This window comes from Anomaloglossus baeobatrachus, chromosome 2 (genome assembly GCF_048569485.1).
Source record: "Anomaloglossus baeobatrachus isolate aAnoBae1 chromosome 2, aAnoBae1.hap1, whole genome shotgun sequence".
In the NCBI taxonomy this organism is placed as follows: Eukaryota; Metazoa; Chordata; class Amphibia; order Anura; family Aromobatidae; genus Anomaloglossus; species Anomaloglossus baeobatrachus.
Genome location: NC_134354.1, coordinates 800,546,938 through 800,574,417, shown reverse-complemented (window position 1 = coordinate 800,574,417; position 27,480 = coordinate 800,546,938). Strand labels below are relative to the sequence as shown.

Here is a 27,480-nt window from a genome sequence, read left to right as displayed (position 1 = left end):
GTTATAAATTTCCATTTCTTGATTCAGATGTTAGTTTTGTTTTCCTGGTCGTTTGCTGAGCTCCATGATGTGTCCCCCATTAAACGGAATTTGTCAGTAGGATTTTGCAATGTAAGCTGAAGACAGCATGCTGCAAAGGTTAACATAGAAAAAACAACTGTGCTTTTCTTATCTGTGTGTGTGATCAGTTTTTTTACTAGCCTGTGATTAGCATTAGAGGAGTAGGAAGTCTCGTTCCATCCTGTCCGGCACCCCCTGCTGTGATTGACACCTCACAGTCCATGCACACTCTATAGAGAGTCGTGAAGGCGGACAGCTCTCGGCTCAGTAAACTCAGTACTGAGATAATGTCAGAATGCTGCACACAATGATCTAAGGTAACCATGGTTAGCGTCAGAATCTCCCTACATCATACTGCTCTCAGATTACACAGCAAAAACCTGCCGACAGATTCCCTTTCACATTTCCCAGTTTGTCTCCCTCTCCCTGCCCATCAGCTTTGCTCAGCGTTCAGAGATTTGTCATAGTAAGCTGACAGCGTGCACCCTGCGCTGGCCCCATACACAGGGAGGCATATTTGTGGGAAGTGGGAGGATGAGCAGGGGTCTCTCCAGATGTGGCTTGTGGCCATCGTGGCCTCCCTGAGTGTACAGGGGGCACAGGTACTGGGCAGGGCTGCCATACTCAGCATGGTTGGCTTCTGGCTCTGCAGAGACATGCACCACCGGAAGGGCACAGAGCTGAGGGGACAGAGTCTCTTGTAGTAAATTCAGACGAGTGTCCCAGAGGGCGTGACGCAGATGAATCCCGACCAGAGAGAGTGCCACCGGCTGCAGCGAGGGCGACCGTCTGCCAGACACCTGCCAATCACAGAAAAAGATGGTTACAACGCTCGGCAGGTCCGGAAGACCAAAGACACATCAGAATCTGGTCCTAAAGCTGGATATTTCATCTATGGCGTGGATGGCGCAGGAAGCGGGGGGAAAAGGGGGTGCTCTAGTTAAAAGTACTGAGCATGGCAGTGCCCACTCATCACTAGTTACCAGTACTGAGCACCCGAGCATGGTAGTGCCCGCTCATCACTAGTTACCAGTACTGAGCACCCGAGCATGGTAGTGCCCGCTCATTACTAGTTACCAGTACTGAGCACCCGAGCATGGTAGTGCCCGCTCATCACTAGTTACCAGTACTGAGCACCCGAGCATGGTAGTGCCCGCTCATCACTAGTTACCAGTACTGAGCACCCGAGCATGGTAGTGCCCGCTCATTACTAGTTACCAGTACTGAGCACCCGAGCATGGTAGTGCCCGCTCATCACTAGTTACCAGTACTGAGCACCCGAGCATGGTAGTGCCCGCTCATCACTAGTTACCAGTACAGAGCACCCGAGCATGGTAGTGCCCACTCATCACTAGTTACCAGTACTGAGCACCGGAGCATGGTAGTGCCCGCTCATCACTAGTTACCAGTACTGAGCACCCAAGCATGGTAGTGCCCGCTCATTACTAGTTACCAGTACTGAGCACCCGAGCATGGTAGTGCCCGCTCATCACTAGTTACCAGTACTGAGCACTCGAGCATGGTAGTGCCCGCTCATCACTAGTTACCAGTACTGAGCACCCGAGCATGGTAGTGCCCACTCATCACTAGTTACCAGTACTGACTACCTGAGCATGGTAGTGCCCGCTCATCACTAGTTACCAGTACTGAGCACCCGAGCATGGTAGTGCCCGCTCATCACTAGTTACCAGTACTGAGCACCCGAGCATGGTAGTGCCCGCTCATCACTAGTTACCAGTACTGAGCACCCGAGCATGGTAGTGCCCGCTCATCACTAGATACCAGTACTGAGCACCCGAGCATGGTAGTGCCCGCTCATCACTAGTTACCAGTACTGAGCACCCGAGCATGGTAGTGCCCGCTCATCACTAGTTACCAGTACTGACTACCTGAGCATGGTAGTGCCCACTCATCACTAGTTACCAGTACTGAGCACCCGAGCATGGTAGTGCCCGCTCATCACTAGTTACCAGTACTGAGCACCCGAGCATGGTAGTGCCCGCTCATCACTAGTTACCAGTACTGACTACCTGAGCATGGTAGTGCCCACTCATCACTAGTTACCAGTACTGAGCACCCGAGCATGGTAGTGCCCGCTCATCACTAGTTACCAGTACTGAGCACCCGAGCATGGTAGTGCCCGCTCATCACTAGTTACCAGTACTGACTACCTGAGCATGGTAGTGCCCGCTCATCACTAGTTACCAGTACTGAGCACCCGAGCATGGTAGTGCCCGCTCATCACTAGTTACCAGTACTGAGCACCCGAGCATGGTAGTGCCCGCTCATCACTAGTTACCAGTACTGACTACCTGAGCATGGTAGTGCCCGCTCATCACTAGTTACCAGTATTGAGCACCTGAGCATGGTAGTGCCCGCTCATCACTAGTTACCAGTACTGAGCACCCGAGCATGGTAGTGCCCGCTCATCACTAGTTACCAGTACCGAGCACCCGAGCATGGTAGTGCCCGCTCATCACCAGTTACCAGTACTGAGCACCCGAGCATGGTAGTGCCCGCTCATCACTAGTTACCAGTACTGAGCACCCGAGCATGGTAGTGCCCGCTCATCACTAGTTACCAATACTGAGCACCTGAGCATGGTAGTGCCCACTCATCACTAGATACCAGTACAGAGCACCTGAGCATGGTAGTGCCCGCTCATCACTAGTTACCAGTACCGAGCACCCGAGCATGGTAGTGTCCGCTCATCACTAGTTACCAGTACCGAGCACCCGAGCATGGTAGTGCCCGCTCATCACTAGTTACCAGTACTGAGCACCTGAGCATGGTAGTGCCCACTCATCACTAGTTACCAGTACTGAGCACCCGAGCATGGTAGTGTCCGCTCATCACTAGTTACCAGTACTGAGCACCCGAGCATGGTAGTGCCCGCTCATCACTAGTTACCAGTACTGAGCACCCGAGCATGGTAGTGCCCGCTCATCACTAGTTACCAGTACTGAGCACCCGAGCATGGTAGTGCTCGCTCATCACTAGTTACCAGTACTGAGCACCCGAGCATGGTAGTGTCCGCTCATCACTAGTTACCAGTACTGAGCACTCGAGCATGGTAGTGCCCGCTCATCACTAGTTACCAGTACTGAGCACCTGAGCATGGTAGTGCCCGCTCATCACTAGTTACCAGTACTGAGCACCCGAGCATGGTAGTGTCCACTCATCACTAGTTACCAGTACTGAGCACCCGAGCATGGTAGTGCCCGCTCATCACTAGTTACCAGTACTGAGCACCCGAGCATGGTAGTGCCTGCTCATCACTAGTTACCAGTACTGAGCACCCGAGCATGGTAGTGCCCACTCATCACTAGTTACCAGTACTGAGCACCCGAGCATGGTAGAGCCTGCTCATCACTAGTTACCAGTACTGAGCACCCGAGCATGGTAGTGCCCACTCATCACTAGTTACCAGTACTGAGCACCCGAGCATGGTAGTGTCCACTCATCACTAGTTACCAGTACTGAGCACCCGAGCATGGTAGTGCCCGCTCATCACTAGTTACCAGTACTGAGCACCCGAGCATGGTAGTGCCTGCTCATCACTAGTTACCAGTACTGAGCACCCGAGCATGGTAGTGCCCACTCATCACTAGTTACCAGTACTGAGCACCCGAGCATGGTAGTGCCCGCTCATCACTAGTTACCAGTACTGAGCACCCGAGCATGGTAGTGCCCGCTCATCACTAGTTACCAGTACTGAGCACCCGAGCATGGTAGTGCCCGCTCATCACTAGTTACCAGTACTGAGCACCCGAGCATGGTAGTGCCCGCTCATCACTAGTTACAAGTACCGAGCACCCGAGCATGGTAGTGCCCGCTCATCACTAGTTACCAGTACTGAGTTCCCGAGCATGGTAGTGCTCGCTCATCACTAGTTACCAGTACTGAGCAGCCGAGCATGGTAGTGCCCGCTCATCACTAGTTACCAGTACTGACTACCTGAGCATGGTAGTGCCCGCTCATCACTAGTTACCAGTACTGAGCACCCGAGCATGGTAGTGCCCGCTCATCACTAGTTACCAGTACTGAGCACCTGAGCATGGTAGTGCCCGCTCATCACTAGTTACCAGTACTGACTACCTGAGCATGGTAGTGCCCGCTCATCACTAGTTACCAGTACAGAGCACCTAAGCATGGTAGTGCCCGCTCATCACTAGTTACCAGTACTGAGCACCCGAGCATGGTAGTGCCCGCTCATCGCTAGATACCAGTACTGAGCACCTGAGCATGGTAGTGCCCGCTCATCACTAGTTACCAGTACTGAGCACCCGAGCATGGTAGTGCCCACTAATCACTAGTTACCAGTACCGAGCACCCGAGCATGGTAGTGCCCGCTCATCACTAGTTACCAGTACAGAGCACCTGAGCATGGTAGTGCTCGCTCATCACTAGTTACCAGTACAGAGCCTCCGAGCATGGTAGTGCCCGCTCATCACTAGTTACCAGTACTGACCACCTGAGCATGGTAGTGCCCGCTCATCACTAGTTACCAGTACTGACCACCTGAGCATGGTAGTGCCCGCTCATCACTAGTTACCAGTACAGAGCCTCCGAGCATGGTAGTGCCCGCTCATCACTAGTTACCAGTACTGACCACCTGAGCATGGTAGTGCCCGCTCATCACTAGTTACCAGTACTGAGCACCTGAGCATGGTAGTGTCCGCTCATCACTAGTTACCAGTACTGACTACCTGAGCATGGTAGTGCCCGCTCATCACTAGTTACCAGTACAGAGCACCTGAGCATGGTAGTGCTCGCTCATCACTAGTTACCAGTACAGAGCCTCCGAGCATGGTAGTGCCCGCTCATCACTAGTTACCAGTACTGACCACCTGAGCATGGTAGTGCCCGCTCATCACTAGTTACCAGTACTGACCACCTGAGCATGGTAGTGCCCGCTCATCACTAGTTACCAGTACAGAGCCTCTGAGCATGGTAGTGCCCGCTCATCACTAGTTACCAGTACTGACCACCTGAGCATGGTAGTGCCCGCTCATCACTAGTTACCAGTACTGAGCACCTGAGCATGGTGGTGTCCGCTCATCACTAGTTACCAGTACTGACTACCTGAGCATGGTAGTGCCCGCTCATCACTAGTTACCAGTACAGAGCACCTAAGCATGGTAGTGCCCGCTCATCACTAATTACCAGTACTGAGCACCCGAGCATGGTAGTGCCCGCTCATCACTAGTTACCAGTACTGAGCACCCGAGCATGGTAGTGCCCACTCATCACTAGTTACCAGTACAGAGCACCTGAGCATGGTAGTGCTCGCTCATCACTAGTTACCAGTACAGAGCCTCCGAGCATGGTAGTGCCCGCTCATCACTAGTTACCAGTACTGACTACCCGAGCATGGTAGTGTCCGCTCATCACTAGTTACCAGTACTGAGCACCTGAGCATGGTAGTGCCCGCTCATCACTAGTTACCAGTACTGAGCACCTGAGCATGGTAGTGCTCACTCATCACTAGTTACCAGTACAGAGCACCCGAGCATGGTAGTGCCCGCTCATCACTAGTTACCAGTACTGACTACCCGAGCATGGTAGTGCTCACTCATCACTAGTTACCAGTACTGAGCACCCGAGCATGGTAGTGCTCACTCATCACTAGTTACCAGTACTGAGCACCCGAGCATGGTAGTGCCCGCTCATCACTAGTTACCAGTACCGAGCACCCGAGCATGGTAGTGCCCGCTCATCACTAGTTACCAGTACTGAGCACCCGAGCATGGTAGTGCCCGCTCATCACTAGTTACCAGTACAGAGCACCCGAGCATGGTAGTGCTCACTCATCACTAGTTACCAGTACTGCGCACCCGAGCATGGTAGTGCCCGCTCATCACTAGTTACCAGTACAGAGCCTCCGAGCATGGTAGTGCTCACTCATCACTAGTTACCAGTACTGAGCACCTGAGCATGGTAGTGCCCGCTCATCACTAGTTACCAGTACTGAGCACCCGAGCATGGTAGTGCCCGCTCATCACTAGTTACCAGTACTGAGCACCTGAGCATGGTAGTGCTCACTCATCACTAGTTACCAGTACAGAGCACCCGAGCATGGTAGTGCCCGCTCATCACTAGTTACCAGTACTGAGCAGCCGAGCATGGTAGTGCCCGCTCATCACTAGTTACGAGTACTGAGCACCTGAGCATGGTAGTGCCCGCTTATCACTAGTTACCAGTACAGAGCCTCCGAGCATGGTAGTGCTCACTCATCACTAGTTACCAGTACTGAGCACCTGAGCATGGTAGTGCCCGCTCATCACTAGTTACCAGTACTGCGCACCCGAGCATGGTAGTGCTCACTCATCACTAGTTACCAGTACAGAGCCTCCGAGCATGGTAGTGCCCGCTCATCACTAGTTACCAGTACTGAGCACCCGAGCATGGTAGTGCCCGCTCATCACTAGTTACCAGTACTGAGCACCTGAGCATGGTAGTGCTCACTCATCACTAGTTACCAGTACTGAGCACCTGAGCATGGTAGTGCCCGCTCATCACTAGTTACCAGTACTGAGCACCCGAGCATGGTAGTGCCCGCTCATCACTAGTTACCAGCACTGAGCACCCGAGCATGGTAGTGCCCGCTCATCACTAGTTACCAGTACAGAGCACCTGAGCATGGTAGTGCCCGCTCATCACTAGTTACCAGTACACAGCACCTGAGCATGGTAGTGCCCGCTCATCACTAGTTACCAGTACTGACTACCTGAGCATGGTAGTGCCCGCTCATCACTAGTTACTAGTACTGAGCACCCGAGCATGGTAGTGCCCGCTCATCACTAGTTACCAGTACTGACTACCTGAGCATGGCAGTGCCCGCTCATCACTAGTTACCAGTACTGACTACCTGAGCATGGTAGTGCCCGCTCATCACTAGTTACCAGTACAGAGCACCTGAGCATGGTAGTGCTCGCTCATCACTAGTTACCAGTACTGAACACCCGAGCATGGTAGTGGCTGCTCATCACTAGTTACCAGTACTGAGCACCCGAGCATGGTAGTGCCCGCTCATCACTAGTTACCAGTACAGAGCACCTGAGCATGGTAGTGCCCGCTCATCACTAGTTACCAGTACTGACTACCCGAGCATGGTAGTGCCCGCTCATCACTAGTTACCAGTACTCAGCACCCGAGCATGGTAGTGCCCGCTCCTCACTAGTTACCAGTACTGAGCACCCGAGCATGGTAGTGCCCGCTCATCACTAGTTACCAGTACTGAGCACCCGAGCATGGTAGTGCCCGCTCATCACTAGTTACCAGTACTGAGCACCTAAGCATGGTAGTGCCCGCTCATCACTAGTTACCAGTACTGAGCACCTGAGCATGGTAGTGCCCGCTCATCACTAGTTACCAGTACTGAGCACCTGAGCATGGTAGTGCCCGCTCATCACTAGTTACCAGTACTGAGCACCCGAGCATGGTAGTGCCCGCTCATCACTAGTTACCAGCACTGAGCACCCGAGCATGGTAGTGCCCGCTCATCACTAGTTACCAGTACTGAGCACCTGAGCATGGTAGTGCCCGCTCATCACTAGTTACCAGTACAGAGCACCTGAGCATGGTAGTGCCCGCTCATTACTAGTTACCAGTACTGACTACCCGAGCATGGTAGTGCCCGCTCATCACTAGTTACCAGTACTGAGCACCCGAGCATGGTAGTGCCCGCTCCTCACTAGTTACCAGTACTGAGCACCCGAGCATGGTAGTGCCCGCTCATCACTAGTTACCAGTACTGAGCACCCGAGCATGGTAGTGCCCGCTCATCACTAGTTACCAGTACAGAGCACCCGAGCATGGTAGTGCCCGCTCATCACTAGTTACCAGTACTGAGCACCCGAGCATGGTAGTGCCCGCTCATCACTAGTTACCAGTACTGAGCACCCGAGCATGGTAGTGCCCGCTCATCACTAGTTACCAGTACTGAGCACCCGAGCATGGTAGTGCCCGCTCATCACTAGTTACCAGTACAGAGCACCCGAGCATGGTAGTGCCCGCTCATCACTAGTTACCAGTACTGAGCACCCGAGCATGGTAGTGCCCGCTCCTCACTAGTTACCAGTACTGAGCACCCGAGCATGGTAGTGCCCGCTCATCACTAGTTACCAGTACTGAGCACCCGAGCATGGTAGTGCCCGCTCATCACTAGTTACCAGTACTGAGCACCCGAGTATGGCAGTGCCCGCTCATCACTAGTTACCAGTACTGACTACCTGAGCATGGTAGTGCCCGCTCCTCACTAGTTACCAGTACTGAGCACCCGAGCATGGTAGTGCCCGCTCATCACTAGTTACCAGTACAGAGCACCTGAGCATGGTAGTGCCCGCTCATCACTAGTTACCAGTACTGACTACCCGAGCATGGTAGTGCCCGCTCATCACTAGTTACCAGTACTGAGCACCCGAGCATGGTAGTGCCCGCTCATCACTAGTTACCAGTACAGAGCACCTGAGCATGGTAGTGCCCGCTCATCACTAGTTACCAGTACAGAGCACCTGAGCATGGTAGTGCCCGCTCATCACTAGTTACCAGTACTGAGCACCCGAGCATGGTAGTGCCCGCTCATCACTAGTTACCAGTACTGACTACCTGAGCATGGCAGTGCCCGCTCATCACTAGTTACCAGTACTGACTACCTGAGCATGGTAGTGCCCGCTCATCACTAGTTACCAGTACAGAGCACCTGAGCATGGTAGTGCCCGCTCATCACTAGTTACCAGTACTGACTACCCGAGCATGGTAGTGCCCGCTCATCACTAGTTACCAGTACTGAGCACCCGAGCATGGTAGTGCCCGCTCATCACTAGTTACCAGTACTGAGCACCCGAGCATGGTAGTGCCCGCTCATCACTAGTTACCAGTACTGAGCACCTAAGCATGGTAGTGCCCGCTCATCACTAGTTACCAGTACTGAGCACCTGAGCATGGTAGTGCCTGCTGATCACTAGTTACCAGTACTGAGCACCCGAGCATGGTAGTGCCCGCTCATCACTAGTTACCAGCACTGAGCACCCGAGCATGGTAGTGCCCGCTCATCACTAGTTACCAGTACTGAGCATCTGAGCATGGTAGTGCCCGCTCATCACTAGTTACCAGTACAGAGCACCTGAGCATGGTAGTGCCCGCTCATCACTAGTTACCAGTACTGACTACCCGAGCATGGTAGTGCCCGCTCATCACTAGTTACCAGTACTGAGCACCCGAGCATGGTAGTGCCCGCTCATCACTAGTTACCAGTACAGAGCACCCGAGCATGGTAGTGCCCGCTCATCACTAGTTACCAGTACTGAGCACCCGAGCATGGTAGTGCCCGCTCATCACTAGTTACCAGTACTGAGCACCCGAGCATGGTAGTGCCCGCTCATCACTAGTTACCAGTACTGAGCACCCGAGCATGGCAGTGCCCGCTCATCACTAGTTACCAGTACTGAGCAAATGAGCATTGCAGTGCCCGCTCCTCACTAGTTACCAGTACTGAGCACCCGAGCATGGTAGTGCCCACTCATCACTAGTTACCAGTACTGAGCACCCGAGCATGGTAGTGCCTGCTCATCACTAGTTACCAGTACTGAGCACCTGAGCATGGTAGTGCACGCTCATCACTAGTTACCAGTACTGAGCACCCGAGCATGGTAGTGCCCGCTCATCACTAGTTACCAGTACTGAGCACCCGAGCATGGTAGTGCCCGCTCATCACTAGTTACCAGTACTGAGCACCCGAGCATGGTAGTGCCCGCTCATCACTAGTTACCAGTACTGAGCACCTAAGCATGGTAGTGCCCGCTCATCACTAGTTACCAGTACTGAGCACCTGAGCATGGTAGTGCCCGCTGATCACTAGTTACCAGTACTGAGCACCCGAGCATGGTAGTGCCCGCTCATCACTAGTTACCAGTACTGAGCACCCGAGCATGGCAGTGCCCGCTCATCACTAGTTACCAGTACTGAGCAAATGAGCATTGCAGTGCCCGCTCCTCACTAGTTACCAGTACTGAGCACCCGAGCATAGCAGTGCACGCTCATCACTAGTTACCAGTACTGAGCACCCGAGCATGGTAGTGCCCGCTCATCACTAGTTACCAGTACGGAGCACCCGAGCATGGTAGTGCCCGCTCCTCACTAGTTACCAGTACTGAGCACCCGAGCATGGCAGTGCACGCTCATCACTAGTTACCAGTACTGAGCACCCGAGCATGGTAGTGCCCGCTCATCACTAGTTACCAGTACTGAGCACCCGAGCATGGTAGTGCCCACTCATCACTAGTTACCAGTACCGAGCACCCGAGCATGGTAGTGCCCGCTTATCACTAGTTACCAGTACCGAGCACCCGAGCATGGTAGTGCTCGCTCATCACTAGTTACCAGTACTGAGCACCCGAGCATGGTAGTGCCCGCTCATCACTAGTTACCAGTACTGAGCAAATGAGCATTGCAGTGCCCGCTCCTCACTAGTTACCAGTACTGAGCACCCGAGCATGGTAGTGCCCGCTCATCACTAGTTACCAGTACTGAGCAAATGAGCATTGCAGTGCCCGCTCATCACTAGTTACCAGTACTGAGCACCCGAGCATGGCAGTGCCCGCTCATCACTAGTTACCAGTACTGAGCAAATGAGCATTGCAGTGCCCGCTCCTCACTAGTTACCAGTACTGAGCACCCGAGCATGGCAGTGCACGCTCATCACTAGTTACCAGTACTGAGCACCCGAGCATGGTAGTGCCCGCTCATCACTAGTTACCAGTACTGAGCACCCGAGCATGGTAGTGCCCGCTCATCACTAGTTACCAGTACTGAGCAAATGAGCATTGCAGTGCCCGCTCCTCACTAGTTACCAGTACTGAGCACCTGAGCATGGTAGTGCCCGCTCCTCACTAGTTACCAGTACTGAGCACCTGAGCATGGTAGTGCCCGCTCATCACTAGTTACCAGTACTGAGCACCCGAGCATGGTAGTGCCCGCTCATCACTAGTTACCAGTACTGAGCACCCGAGCATGGTAGTGCCCGCTCATCACTAGTTATCAGTACTGAGCAAATGAGCATTGCAGTGCCCGCTCCTCACTAGTTACCAGTACTGAGCACCTGAGCATGGTAGTGCCCGCTCATCACTAGTTACCAGTACTGAGCACCTGAGCATGGTAGTGCCCGCTCATCACTAGTTACCAGTACTGAGCACCTGAGCATGGTAGTGCCCGCTCATCACTAGTTACCAGTACTGAGCACCTGAGCATGGTAGTGCCCGCTCATCGCTAGTTACCAGTACTGAGCACCTGAGCATGGTAGTGCCCGCTCATCGCTAGTTACCAGTACTGAGCACCCGAGCATGGTAGTGCCCACTCCTCACTAGTTACCAGTAGTGAGCACCTGAGCATGGCAGTGCCCGCTCACCACTAGTTACCAGTACTGAGCACCCGAGCATGGTAGTGCCCGCTCATCACTAGTTACCAATACTGAGCACCCGAGCATGGTAGTGCCCGCTCATCACTAGTTACGAGTACCGAGCACCCGAGCATGGTAGTGCCCGCTCATCACTAGTTACCAGTACCGAGCACCCGAGCATGGTAGTGCCCACTCATCACTAGTTACCAGTACCGAGCACCCGAGCATGGTAGTGCCCGCTTATCACTAGTTACCAGTACCGAGCACCCGAGCATGGTAGTGCTCGCTCATCACTAGTTACCAGTACTGAGCACCTGAGCATGGTAGTGTCCGCTCATCACTAGTTACCAGTAGTGAGCACCCGAGCATGGTAGTGCCCGCTCATCACTAGTTACCAGTACCCAGCACCCGAGCATGGTAGTGCCTGCTCATCACTAGTTACCAGTACCCAGCACCCGAGCATGGTAGTGCCTGCTCATCACTAGTTACCAGTACCGAGCACCCGAGCATGGTAGTGCTCGCTCATCACTAGTTACCAGTACTGAGCACCTGAGCATGGTAGTGCCCGCTCATCACTAGTTACCAGTACTGAGCACCCGAGCATGGTAGTGTCCGCTCATCACTAGTTACCAGTACCCAGCACCCGAGCATGGTAGTGCCCGCTCATCACTAGTTACCAGTACTGAGCACCCGAGCATGGTAGTGCCCGCTCATCACTAGTTACCAGTACTGAGCACCCGAGCATGGTAGTGCCCGCTCATCACTAGTTACCAGTACTGAGCACCCGTGCATGGTAGTGCCCGCTCATCACTAGTTACCAGTACTGAGCACCCGAGCATGGTAGTCCCTGCTCATCACTAGTTACCAGTACCGAGCACCCGAGCATGGTAGTGCTCGCTCATCACTAGTTACCAGTACTGAGCACCTGAGCATGGTAGTGTCCGCTCATCACTAGTTAACAGTACTGAGCACCCGAGCATGGTAGTGCCTGCTCATCACTAGTTACCAGTACAGAGCACCCGAGCATGGTAGTGCCCGCTCATCACTAGTTACCAGTACTGAGCACCTGAGCATGGTAGTGCCCGCTCATCACTAGTTACCAGTACCGAGCACCCGAGCATGGTAGTGCTCGCTCATCACTAGTTACCAGTACTGAGCACCTGAGCATGGTAGTGTCCGCTCATCACTAGTTACCAGTAGTGAGCACCCGAGCATGGTAGTGCCCGCTCATCACTAGTTACCAGTACTGAGCACCTGAGCATGGTAGTGTCCGCTCATCACTAGTTACCAGTAGTGAGCACCCGAGCATGGTAGTGCCCGCTCATCACTAGTTACCAGTACCCAGCACCCGAGCATGGTAGTGCCTGCTCATCACTAGTTACCAGTACCGAGCACCCGAGCATGGTAGTGCTCGCTCATCACTAGTTACCAGTACTAAGCACCTGAGCATGGTAGTGTCCGCTCATCACTAGTTACCAGTACTGAGCACCCGAGCATGGTAGTGTCCGCTCATCACTAGTTACCAGTACTGAGCACCCGAGCATGGTAGTGCTCGCTCATCACTAGTTACCAGTAGTGAGCACCTGAGCATGGCAGTGCCCGCTCATCACTAGTTACCAGTACTGAGCACCCGAGCATGGTAGTGCCCGCTCATCACTAGTTACCAATACTGAGCACCCGAGCATGGTAGTGCCCGCTCATCACTAGTTACGAGTACCGAGCACCCGAGCATGGTAGTGCCCGCTCATCACTAGTTACCAGTACCGAGCACCCGAGCATGGTAGTGTCCGCTCATCACTAGTTACCAGTACTGAGCACCCGAGCATGGTAGTGCCCGCTCATCACTAGTTACCAGTACTGAGCACCCGAGCATGGTAGTGTCCACTCATCACTAGTTACCAGTACTGAGCACCCGAGCATGGTAGTGCCCGCTCATCACTAGTTACCAGTACTGACTACCCGAGCATGGTAGTGCCTGCTCATCACTAGTTACCAGTACCGAGCACCCGAGCATGGTAGTGCCCGCTCATAACTAGTTACCAGTACCGAGCACCCGAGCATGGTAGTGCCTGCTCATCACTAGTTACCAGTACCCAGCACCCGAGCATGGTAGTGCCCACTCATCACTAGTTACCAGTACCGAGCACCCGAGCATGGTAGTGCCTGCTCATCACTAGTTACCAGTACCCAGCACCCGAGCATGGTAGTGCCTGCTCATCACTAGTTACCAGTACCGAGCACCCGAGCATGGTAGTGCTCGCTCATCACTAGTTACCAGTACTGAGCACCTGAGCATGGTAGTGTCCGCTCATCACTAGTTACCAGTACTGAGCACCCGAGCATGGTAGTGCCTGCTCATCACTAGTTACCAGTACCGAGCACCCGAGCATGGTAGTGCTCGCTCATCACTAGTTACCAGTACTGAGCACCCGAGCATGGTAGTGCTCGCTCATCACTAGTTACCAGTACTGAGCACCTGAGCATGGTAGTGTCCGCTCATCACTAGTTACCAGTAGTGAGCACCCGAGCATGGTAGTGCCCGCTCATCACTAGTTACCAGTACCCAGCACCCGAGCATGGTAGTGCCCGCTCATCACTAGTTACCAGTAGTGAGCACCCGAGCATGGTAGTGTCCGCTCATCACTAGTTACCAGTACCCAGCACCCGAGCATGGTAGTGCCTGCTCATCACTAGTTACCAGTACCGAGCACCCGAGCATGGTAGTGCCCGCTCATCACTAGTTACCAGTACTGAGCACCTGAGCATGGTAGTGTCCGCTCATCACTAGTTACCAGTACTGAGCACCCGAGCATGGTAGTGTCCGCTCATCACTAGTTACCAGTACTGAGCACCCGAGCATGGTAGTGCTCGCTCATCACTAGTTACCAGTAGTGAGCACATGAGCATGGCAGTGCCCGCTCATCACTAGTTACCAGTACTGAGCACCCGAGCATGGTAGTGCCCGCTCATCACTAGTTACCAATACTGAGCACCCGAGCATGGTAGTGCCCGCTCATCACTAGTTACCAGTACTGAGCACCTGAGCATGGTAGTGCCCGCTCATCACTAGTTACCAGTACCGAGCACCCGAGCATGGTAGTGCCCACTCATCACTAGTTACCAGTACCGAGCACCCGAGCATGGTAGTGCCCACTCATCACTAGTTACCAGTACTGAGCACCCGAGCATGGTAGTGCCCGCTCATCACTAGTTACCAATACTGAGCACCCGAGCATGGTAGTGCCCGCTCATCACTAGTTACCAGTACTGAGCACCCGAGCATGGTAGTGCCCACTCATCACTAGATACCAGTACAGAGCACCTGAGCATGGTAGTGCCCGCTTATCACTAGTTACCAGTACCGAGCACCCGAGCATGGTAGTGCTCGCTCATCACTAGTTACCAGTACTGAGCACCTGAGCATGGTAGTGTCCGCTCATCACTAGTTACCAGTACTGAGCACCCGAGCATGGTAGTGCCCGCTCATCACTAGTTACCAGTACTGAGCACCTGAGCATGGTAGTGTCCGCTCATCACTAGTTACCAGTACTGAGCACCCGAGCATTGTAGTGCCTGCTCATCACTAGTTACCAGTACCGAGCACCCGAGCATGGTAGTGCCCGCTCATAACTAGTTACCAGTACCGAGCACCCGAGCATGGTAGTGCCCGCTTATCACTAGTTATGAGTACCGAGCATGGTAGTGCCCGCTCATCACTAGTGGCTAGGCTCACGCGGTCCCCCTTATAAAGTATATTAAGTGATGGCTAGGCTTGGATGGGCCTTCTTATACAGCGTAGGTAGAGGTGGCTAGGCTCAGGAGGTCCTTCTTATACACTGGCTAAGCTCGGCCAAGCCACCTTATACATAACAGTGGCTAGGCTGAGTGGCTCATTAGACGGTGGCCAGGCTAGGGTGATTTCTATTCTAATATAATACAAAATATATATTGTGATATCTTGGCACTGGCAGACAGACTGTCCCAATACTTCATGTACCTCCCCGTACCTGCACTCGTAGACGGTAATGCTCCAGCTCTTGGTGGTCTTCCAGTGCTTGTTCTTGCAGGAGGCTGTGGAGCAGGTGACTTGGTTGCTGGAAGACGCTCATGTTATAGCTGACGTTGAGAGGTGAGGACTGGGAAATGTATGTGGAGAGTAGCTTTAGGCGGAGGTGTAAACCCTGGATCCAGGTCTGTAGGGACACAGGCGATGCTGGGGAGTAAACGTTCCACCTCTTTGGCACTTGACCTTCACACAGCAATTTTCTGATCTCCTGACACCTCGGACAGTGGCAGGATGAAGCAGCATCTGTAACTTCCCGTGTGGCTGCTCGGAGAAGCGTGTGCAGCAGCTTCCACTCGCCACAGAGGAAGCTGATCAGAGGACGTGGCTTGGTCTGTCCGACTGGTAGCTCCTCAGTGGTAGGAGCTGACGGAATCTCCTCAGTTTCATTTTGCCACCCAGTGGTTGTAGTTTCTGCTTTGGCATTGGAGCTGCAGATCTTGCTGAGCCCTGGCTCCTGCTGACCATCCAGCAGAAGACCTCGATTGTCCATCTCCCTTTGCATCCTCTGCTTCTCATGTTCTAGCTCCAGTAGAAGATCGAGGCACTCCATTATTGAATCCTGGAGCAGTTCAGAGGGCATATGACCCGGACCTGAAGAGCGGCAGCCAGGGCGGCCCCCAAGGTTTTCATCTGTGCGGGGGCAGGACGTCCAGATGTCCTGAGTGGCGAGAAGATCACAGAGAACCTTATGACCAGACGTTTCCGTGGTCACGTTCTTCAGCCCCTCGCTCAGGCCCAGAGCTGCTGGGTCCCTCACCGAGAGCATCTTCTGTAGAGACCGTGTGATTCCAGGGATCCATGGGCCTGAAAAGCAGAAAACATCAGAGAACAAGGCACCAGAGACCGGAAAAATTAAGAAAAGTGGGAGACTGCCCCATCACATCCACGGCACGACGGAAATCTCCTGTACCCAGCATTCAGTGCAACCAGGCCTCACACGGGGGACAGCCCCATCACATCCACCGCACGACGGAAGTCTCCTGTACCCAGCATTCAGTGCAACCAGGCCTCACACTGGGACAGCCCCATCACATCCACGGCACGACGGAAGTCTCCTGTACCCAGCATTCAGTGCAACCAGGCCTCACACGGGTGACAGCCCCATCACATCCACGGCACGACGGAAGTCTCCTGTACCCAGCATTCAGTGCAACCAGGCCTCACACGGGGACATCCCCATCACATCCACCGCACGACGGAAATCTCCTGTACCCAGCATTCAGTGCAACCAGGCCTCACACGGGGACAGCCCCATCACATCCACCGCACGACGGAAATCTCCTGTACCCAGCATTCAGTGCAACCAGGCCTCACACGGGGGACAGCCCCATCACATCCACCGCACGACGGAAGTCTCCTGTACCCAGCATTCAGTGCAACCAGGCCTCACACGGGGGACAGCCCCATCACATCCACCGCACGACGGAAATCTCCTGTACCCAGCATTCAGTGCAACCAGGCCTCACACGGGGACAGCCCCATCACATCCACCACACGACGGAAGTCTCCTGTACCCAGCATTCAGTGCAACCAGGCCTCACACGGGGACAGCCCCATCACATCCACCGCACGACGGAAATCTCCTGTACCCAGCATTCAGTGCAACCAGGCCTCACACGGGGGACAGCCCCATCACATCCACGGCACGACGGAAATCTCCTGTACCCAGCATTCAGTGCAACCAGGCCTCACACGGGGACAGCCCCATCACATCCACCACACGACGGAAATCTCCTGTACCCAGCATTCAGTGCAACCAGGCCTCACACGGGGACAGCCCCATCACATCCACGGCACGACGGAAATCTCCTATACCCAGCATTCAGTGCAACCAGGCCTCACACGGGGGACAGCCCCATCACATCCACGGCACGACGGAAATCTCCTATACCCAGCATTCAGTGCAACCAGGCCTCACACGGGGGACAGCCCCATCACATCCACCGCACGACGGAAATCTCCTGTACCCAGCATTTAGTGCAACCAGGCCTCACACGGGGACAGCCCCATCACATCCACGGCACGACGGAAATCTCCTGTACCCAGCATTCAGTGCAACCAGGCCTCACACGGGGACTGCCCCATCACATCCACGGCACGACAGAAATCTCCTGTACCCAGCATTCAGTTCAACCAGGCCTCACACGGGGACAGCCCCATCACATCCACGGCACGACAGAAATCTCCTGTACCCAGCATTCAGTGCAACCAGGCCTCACACGGGGACAGCCCCATCACATCCACGGCACGACGGAAGTCTCCTGTACCCAGCATTCAGTGCAACTAGGCCTCACACGGGACAGCCCCATCACATCCACCGCACGACAGAAATCTCCTGTACCCAGCATACAGTGCAACCAGGCCTCACAAGGGGACAGCCCCATCACATCCACCGCACGACAGAAATCTCCTGTACCCAGCATACAGTGCAACCAGGCCTCACACGGGGGACAGCCCCATCACATCCACCGCACGACGGAAGTCTCCTGTACCCAGCATGCAGTGCAACCAGGCCTCACACGGGGACATCCCCATCACATCCACCGCACGACGGAAATCTCCTGTACCCAGCATACAGTGCAACCAGGCCTCACACGGGGACAGCCCCATCACATCCACCGCACGACGGAAATCTCCTGTACCCAGCATTCAGTGCAACCAGGCTTCACACGGGGGACAGCCCCATCACATCCACCGCACGACGGAAGTCTCCTGTACCCAGCATTCAGTGCAACCAGGCCTCACACTGGGACAGCCCCATCACATCCACCGCACGACAGAAATCTCCTGTACCCAGCATTCAGTGCAACCAGGCCTCACACGGGGACAGCCCCATCACATCCATGGCACGACGGAAATCTCCTGTACCCAGCATTCAGTGCAACCAGGCCTCACACGGGGACAGCCCCATCACATCCACCGCACGACGGAAATCTCCTGTACCCAGCATTCAGTGCAACCAGGCCTCACACTGGGACAGCCCCATCACATCCACCGCACGACGGAAGTCTCCTGTACCCAGCATTCAGTGCAACCAGGCCTCACACGGGGGACAGCCCCATCACATCCACCGCACGACGGAAATCTCCTATACCCAGCATTCAGTGCAACCAGGCCTCACACTGGGACAGCCCCATCACATCCACCGCACGACGGAAGTCTCCTGTACCCAGCATTCAGTGCAACCATGCCTCACACGGGGACAGCCCCATCACATCCACCGCACGACAGAAATCTCCTGTACCCAGCATTCAGTGCAACCATGCCTCACACGGGGACAGCCCCATCACATCCACAGCACGACGGAAATCTCCTGTACCCAGCATGCAGTGCAACCAGGCCTCACACGGGGACAGCCCCATCACATCCACGGCACGACAGAAATCTCCTGTACCCAGCATTCAGTGCAACCAGGCCTCACACGGGGACAGCCCCATCACATCCACGGCACGACGGAAATCTCCTGTACCCAGCATTCAGTGCAACCAGACCTCACACGGGGGACATCCCCATCACATCCACCGCACGACGGAAATCTCCTGTACCCAGCATTCAGTGCAACCAGGCTTCACACGGGGACAGCCCCATCACATCCACCGCACGACGGAAATCTCCTGTACCCAGCATTCAGTGCAACCAGGCCTCACACGGGGACATCCCCATCACATCCACGGCACGACGGAAATCTCCTGTACCCAGCATTCAGTGCAACCAGGCCTCACACGGGGGACAGCCCCATCACATCCACCGCACGACGGAGGTCTCCTGTACCCAGCATTCAGTGCAACCAGGCCTCACACGGGTGACAGCCCTATCACATCCACGGCACGACTGAAGTCTCCTGTACCCAGCATTCAGTGCAACCAAGCCTCACATGGGTGACAGCCCCATCACATCAACCGCACGACGGAAATCTCCTGTACCCAGCATTCAGTGCAACCAGGCCTCACACGGGGGACAGCCCCATCACATCCACGGCACGACGTAAATCTCCTGTACCCAGCATTCAGTGCAACCAGGCCTCACACGGGTGACAGCCCTATCACATCCACCACACGACGGAAGTCTCCTGTACCCAGCATTCAGTGCAACCAGGCTTCACACGGGGACAGCCCCATCACATCCACGGCACGACGGAAATCTCCTGTACCCAGCATTCAGTGCAACCAGGCCTCACACGGGGGACAGCCCCATCACATCCACCACACGACGGAAATCTCCTGTACCCAGCATTCAGTGCAACCAGGCTTCACACGGGGACAGCCCCATCACATCCACGGCACGACGGAAGTCTCCTGTACCCAGCATTCAGTGCAACCAGGCCTCACACGGGGACAGCCCCATCACATCCACCACACGACGGAAATCTCCTGTACCCAGCATTCAGTGCAACCAGGCCTCACACGGGGACAGCCCCATCACATCAACCACACGACGGAAGTCTCCTGTACCCAGCATTCAGTGCAACCAGGCCTCACACGGGACAGCCCCATCACATCCACGGCACGACGGAAATCTCCTGTACCCAGCATTCAGTGCAACCAGGCCTCACACGGGGACAGCCCCATCACTGTAAAATGATTGAAATTAATACATCAAGTTATCAAATATTTCATAGTAAGATATATACGTTCATAGTTCTGTTTATGTTGGAGGGCATAGGTTATTAATAAAGTTTATAAGGGATACATATGCCCATATTGAATATACTTGAGTGCTGAGCATGGAGGGATATATTTGAATCCTTCCCGAAGCTTTCCGAAGTTTCCAGAAGGTTACGTAATATGGAACTATATTCAACTGTGTTACACTAGAATGCCCTATATGGTCTGAACAGCTGGTATATAATGCACGATGGAGGGGGCTACTGGTCGCTCCCCACATTGCCTGCTGTGAGAAGACTCGAGGCTGCAAAGATGAAGACACGCTAAGAGAAGACACCCCCTGCCTTGCCACTCAGGACCCAAAGAAAGATGGGTAAAGACTTCCCATTGATCATTATGGACTAAATGAACTCTTTGCGTAAGCTTTCAACGTATATTATTTTTCCTTTCTGTAACTGAACCCTGACAACCATTTTTAAATAGATAAAATACATTTATTTTTTACATTTTTGAGGTCTTTTCATTCATGCGCCTTTACGTATTTGAAGGAAAATATATTTAAGAGTATATTTTTTTTAACATTTTGGCGAGTCAGCTATTCGTGATTTTTTTACATTTTTTTGTTGTTCCTTCACTTTGCATAAGGGGGGTCGAAGTTATCAAAGTCATAAGTATTTTAAGTATCTCCTGCAAAGGATCAGGAATCGACAATTTATAAAAATCACGCAGAACCTAGGAAATACGTATAAGTCAAGTAGCATGAATGTTTTTTTTTTAATGAACTTTAAAGACTTTATAAAGCCACAGAAGTTAACTTTTGACGTATTTTTGAGCAAGAAAGATAGAGTCAGTCCATAAGAAGTATTGGACTGGTTGAACAAGGTGAATCAAGTCTTAGAGGATCATCCATCAGATCATCTGATCATTTCAGGTAAGAAAATGGATTTTATCTCTTCATATGTTAAACAAAGTAAACTTCAGTTCACTTATCCAGATATTTCTAATGTAGAAGAGATTTGGTTACGCTTTTATGAGGAGTGTGAACTTGAGAATTCACGTGTAGAATGTGCAAGGTCTTTTAATAGAGAGAAACAGAAAATCAGAAATGTCTGTCATTTAGTCTATGATTTTCACAAGTTAATCGTAGAAAAGTGTAAAAATGGTGGAAATAGACAACCTGAATTGTCAGGAGAGTCAGAGACAGAGAAATCCAAAGACTGCTTAGACCCTGGAATGTCAGTCAGTGATATTGTGAATTCTGACTGTAATGTTGTAAATGATCAGTCAGATGATTTAGACTGTAATTCAAATCAGAATTTTGATAATGGCGGTAGACATGTGCTACGTAATCAAGGTCATTTTCAGCATACTGGGAAAGAAGCAGGAAATGACGTAGAGAAGCCAGAAGGGGGAGGAGCCAGAATGGGACACAGGCAGAAAGCTGTCAGAGAAGGACAAGTGGAGAGAGAAAATGGCGACGATCAGTTTCTAAAAATAGAACAGGCTAAGTTAGGGATTACACTTAGAAAAAATTTATTGGACATATGCAAATTAATTCCCGCATATAATCCTAAAATACATGTTTGCAGAAATTCAGAGATATTTGAAAGTTCCATCGAGAAGTTAAGTTTAACCAATAGTGAGACGAATCAGTTATTCCGTATGTGGTTACCTCAGCATTTCTTTAGACAATTGGCTTTGAAAAAGTTTTCTGACAATGAGACATTTGATTGTTCAAATGATAACGATATCATAAGGCTGAAAAATCTCATATTCTGTACAAGGAATGAATCTGATACAAACTATGAGATGTTGAAGGAATTACAAATTGAACAAAATGAGAGTACGTTCTCATTTATGTCCGTTTTTGAACGTTTGTATAGGGCGGTTATTCCAAATGTCGGATTGGATGGAATGATACGTTTATTCATCAAGAAATTTAATTTCCTTGACAATGCCGCCTGTGCGGTGGCATTAACTAAAAAGTCCCTATTCGAATGTACGACATTTATCGATTTTGTTAGAAATCGCCAAAGTCAATCAAAACAGAAATTAATTAATTCTGAAAAACCAACACAAAAAAGGGAGAGTTTCCGTGAAAAACCAACAGTGTCTCCCAGATCCAAATATTTTTGTGACAAGATATATGAAATTCGCAGGAACCTTCATGTGAATTATAAGTCATACACCCCCCCTCTTTCCTTGTCACCTTCAATGAAAGAGAAAATTGTCACAAAATCTGATACCGATTATCTCAGACAAGCGATTTTTAAAAGCCCTGAAAGACAGAAACAGGTGTCTTGTGCAGATTCTCTCCCCTGGTCACTAGTGAAAGAAAAAAGGTGGTCCAGAGAATTTGATAGCCAGCGACAGCTGGGTGGTTTTTCAGAGAAAGATATTTTTTCTCACTTAAGGACAAAAATTGAGTTACAAAATAATTTCAATTCCAATTTTCTGGAAATTACTGTAATAAACCGAATCTTGCAAAAATTGAGGTTTGGTTTTTAGCTGGATAAAAGGGGATTTCTGGATAAATTAATTTTGCTGTTTGATAATCATAATTTTTCATATACAGTGAATATATATATATATATATATATATATATATATTAAAGGTAGTGATAGTAAATCAAGGTCATATTTTCATTTAGTCAAATGATAGTTAATGTTATAAATTAATAATTTGATCTCTGTATATGAATAATAATATTTAAAATAAAACAATAAGAGAAAGTAACGGATTCAAAGTGTTTCATTTTTACCATGAATATGATAATAATTTTATTCTTTTATTTCCCTCAGAATTTATCAGTAAAGCAGATTGATGAAGTATTAACTTTTTATTTATACATATGTTCTTGTCCTCAATCAGGTAACATATATTTTCTTGTGTAAGGTTAATTCGCGAAAGCATGATTGATAATTATTATTTTCTCAGGTACCAATGGTCAGAGAAGTATACTAGAACGTTTTTTTTTATGAATATATATATCTCCTTTAGAGTGATTAGAAATGTAATCTGAGCTTTGGAAGTGTAGTAAAACTGCTTGCTGTTTTGGAATGGTGTTCCTTGCACGTAACCAGAGCATGACTTGGTACTAAAGCTAAAAATAAATGTTTGTTCCATGGTCATATGTACAGTGTGTAATACATTGGAATTTGTTTTTTTTCGAGAAGTACTTCAAATTTGTAACATAATTTTTGAAATGCGCATAGAATATTGAAAAAAAAAGGATATGTGTTTGTCAGTTTCTATGTAGAAGTGTATGTTGGAAAAAATATGACAGTCTTGTGTGCATAGATGTGTCTATGAATGATTGATTGTCTGAGCAGCTGCAAATGTCAATGTTGAGTACTTTGGATCCAGAAAAAAAAAAAAAAAGGGGAATTTTTATTTTAACTTCGAGGTTATAATATGTATGTATAATATTAGATAATAAGTTATAGTACATAAGTATAAATGAAGGAATTTATACCGGATATATATATATCTTATTCTTAGACATTTCTTTAGTATAGAGATATTAGGATTTTTTATTAAGGGTTTATTCTGAAGAGTTACATTCTAGAATAAGGTTATAACGTTTTGATTTTTTTTTTTTATATCTTTTGTGTTAGTCACTTCTTTTATTGGTACATAGATTGAAAATCATTTTTCTTTTCAAATATGGAAGTGATAATTAAAATATGGTCTTGAAGATATGCAACACAAATTTTAATTTAATTTAATCTAAACATATTAATTTTTATAATATCATATTTCATGATATTGAAAGGGGGAGGTTTGGTCTCAATCACACACATTTATATTTGATAAATATATGTGTTTACAGGATACTTTAATAATTAATATTTCAAGTACAAAGGAAGAATTGGGAATAAAAAATATATTTGAAGTATATCATAATGCATTTATATACTAAGAGAAGTGTATTATTTGCAAGGTTACATGACTTAATTATTTTTTATAGGTTACTGATAGGTATGGTAATCCTATGTATTATTTTTATTTCAATTTTTTATTTTTATTCCAATTTTCATTTTTCCTTTTATTCCAATTTTTTATATTAATTATTATTTAATATTCACGTTTTTAATCAAAATCTTAAATTATACAATTTTTATTTTTTCTTCATATTTTAAATATCTCAATTGAGAAGACACTTCAATATTTAGTTCAGTAATATCTAATATAGGAATATTACTTTATTAAATATGAATCATATTAAAAGGGAAAAGTTCCATTTTTTGGAAGAAAAGATACTTCCTTCATCAATATATATACAATTGTTTATTTCCTAGTAACACATTATTTTTATATTAGTATGTTAACACGATAAGGATGAAATATTACTTATAGTTACACATTTCCTTATAGTAGGTTATTTAATAAATAATAGACAAATCAAATAAATTAAATTAGAGTAATAAAGATGGAAGATCAAGGTACATCTAGGTTTACCTTCCTATATTTACAAATAATATATATTATATTTTTAATCAATAATAATTTATAATGGGTATTATTGTGTTTTGATGGTATCATCCAGTCTTTTCTAAAAGGTTATTTGCTTTGATTTATAATTTACAAATGATCTAACTAAAAGCAACATTGTTGCCTTTCATATTTATAATATGATACATGTTATAGGTACACATTATATTATTTCATACTTTATATTATATTTTGGTTACATTCAACACATTGCCACCTATGGGTTTGGAAGGGTAATGCACCAACGACAAAAAGGTCATTACAAGAAAATACTATCGTCTATACCATTATACAGTATTTTATCATTCTGAGTATCAATTATATTAATACTTTTACGATAATAATAATGACATGGTATTATAGTATTAGAGTTATGATACGCTGTGACATTTATTAGTGATAGTTATTGCCATATTTGGTATTTAGGTAGGGAATGAAGTCTTCAATCAAGATTATAGAAGATAAAACGACTTTATATTTTTCCTAAAGTTAAAAAGGGATTCTGCAAAAAGGTCCAAAAGGTAACGTCTCAAATAAGACTGTGAAACATACCAAATACACTTACCGTGCTTGCATCTCAAACATAGTGCTCCTATGGTTCCAAGATGGACAATGACACATGGTCTGAGCATTAAGACCTCCCTAAAGTTACTAAGAAGAGCAATGACGTGTTAAAGTTAACCCCTGTCGTGCTGACCAAGAACGTCTTAACATCTGTCCAAAAGGATTTGACAACAGGCAGCATGGAGGATAAAAGGTGACTAATGTAAATTGCACTGCACAGACATCAAAGACTTTTGCTATTCTTCTACATTCATGAACTGTGGTTTATCAACATTGGCTATGGACTTTGTAATAAAGAATAAAGTTTATGGACTTTGATCTAACAATGATAAACGCAATATGGGACTGTATAAATTGGTAACCATTCATTTTTATCAAAGGATTTATTTCTAAGAGACTGTGTTTATGCCGGATTACATCGGAGATAAGAAGACATCAACTCAGAGGACATCATATGGTGACCGGATTTGGTTTTTGCATTTCTTTTTAGGTCTAGCGAAGTATAGTTTTATACATTTTTATATGATCAGTCACAGCCTGTCATAACATGAATCCACATTATTATATTATTGAACTTACATGAATAATGCAAATTAATTATTCTTCATCATTATTATTGATATTAATCCGTTATTGCCAAATAAGGAAAGAAGATTTGTTATTTTAATGATGTATTAATTAATTTTCGGGGTTGCTCCACCCACTTCAAGGGGGAATTGTAAAATGATTGAAATTAATACATCAAGTTATCAAATATTTCATAGTAAGATATATACGTTCATAGTTCTGTTTATGTTGGAGGGCATAGGTTATTAATAAAGTTTATAAGGGATACATATGCCCATATTGAATATACTTGAGTGCTGAGCATGGAGGGATATATTTGAATCCTTCCCGAAGTTTTCCGAAGTTTCCAGAAGGTTACGTAATATGGAACTATATTCAACTGTGTTACACTAGAATGCCCTATATGGTCTGAACAGCTGGTATATAATGCACGATGGAGGGGGCTACTGGTCGCTCCCCACATTGCCTGCTGTGAGAAGACTCGAGGCTGCAAAGATGAAGACACGCTAAGAGAAGACACCCCCTGCCTTGCCACTCAGGACCCAAAGAAAGATGGGTAAAGACTTCCCATTGATCATTATGGACTAAATGAACTCTTTGCGTAAGCTTTCAACGTATATTATTTTTCCTTTCTGTAACTGAACCCTGACAACCATTTTTAAATAGATAAAATACATTTATTTTTTACATTTTTGAGGTCTTTTCATTCATGCGCCTTTACGTATTTGAAGGAAAATATATTTAAGAGTATATTTTTTTTAACAATCACATCCACCGCACGACGGAAATCTCCTGTACCCAGCATTCAGTGCAACCAGGCCTCACACGGGACAGCCCCATCACATCCACGGCACGACGGAAATCTCCTGTACCCAGCATTCAGTGCAACCAGGCTTCACACGGGGACAGCCCCATCACATCCACCACACGACGGAAGTCTCCTGTACCCAGCATTCAGTGCAACCAGGCCTCACACGGGGACAGCCCCATCACATCCACCGCACGACGGAAATCTCCTGTACCCAGCCTTCAGTGCAACCAGGCCTCACACGGAGATAGCCCCATCACATCCACGGCACGACGGAAATCTCCTGTACCCAGCATTCAGTGCAACCAGGCCTCACACGGGGACAGCCCCATCACATCCACGGCACGACGGAAATCTCCTGTACCCAGCATTCAGTGCAACCAGGCCTCACACGGGGACAGCCCCATCACATCCACCGCACGACGGAAATCTCCTGTACCCAGCATTCAGTGCAACCAGGCTTCACACGGGGACAGCCCCATCACATCCACGGCACGACGGAAGTCTCCTGTACCCAGCATTCAGTGCAACCAGGCCTCACACGGGGACAGCGCCATCACATCCACCGCACGACGGAAATCTCCTGTACCCAGCCTTCAGTGCAACCAGGCCTCACACGGGGACAGCCCCATCACATCCACGGCACGACGGAAATCTCCTGTACCCAGCATTCAGTGCAACCAGGCTTCACACGGGGACAGCCCCATCACATCCACCGCACGACGAAAATCTCCTGTACCCAGCATTCAGTGCAACCAGGCCTCACACGGGGACATCCCCATCACATCCACGGCACGACGGAAATCTCCTGTACCCAGCATTCAGTGCAACCAGGCCTCACACGGGGACATCCCCATCACATCCACGGCACGACGGAAATCTCCTGTACCCAGCATTCAGTGCAACCAGGCCTCACAC

At 49.3% G+C, this 27,480-nt stretch overlaps 1 protein-coding gene across 1 annotated transcript in view; it reads right to left on the bottom strand.

The window, feature by feature from the left end:
• Positions 1–500: 500 nt before the first annotated feature.
• The window catches only part of DNHD1 (dynein heavy chain domain 1), a 355,748-nt gene continuing 328,768 nt past the window's right edge, over positions 501–27,480 (bottom strand). Inside the window, exons 41-42 of the mRNA XM_075334063.1 lie at positions 15,466–16,328; positions 501–860 (exon numbers count right to left, since the gene is read on the bottom strand). Coding sequence (XP_075190178.1) covers positions 522–860; positions 15,466–16,328 — 1,202 coding nt within the window. The 3' untranslated portion in view covers positions 501–521. The remainder of the gene's footprint in view (positions 861–15,465; positions 16,329–27,480) is intronic.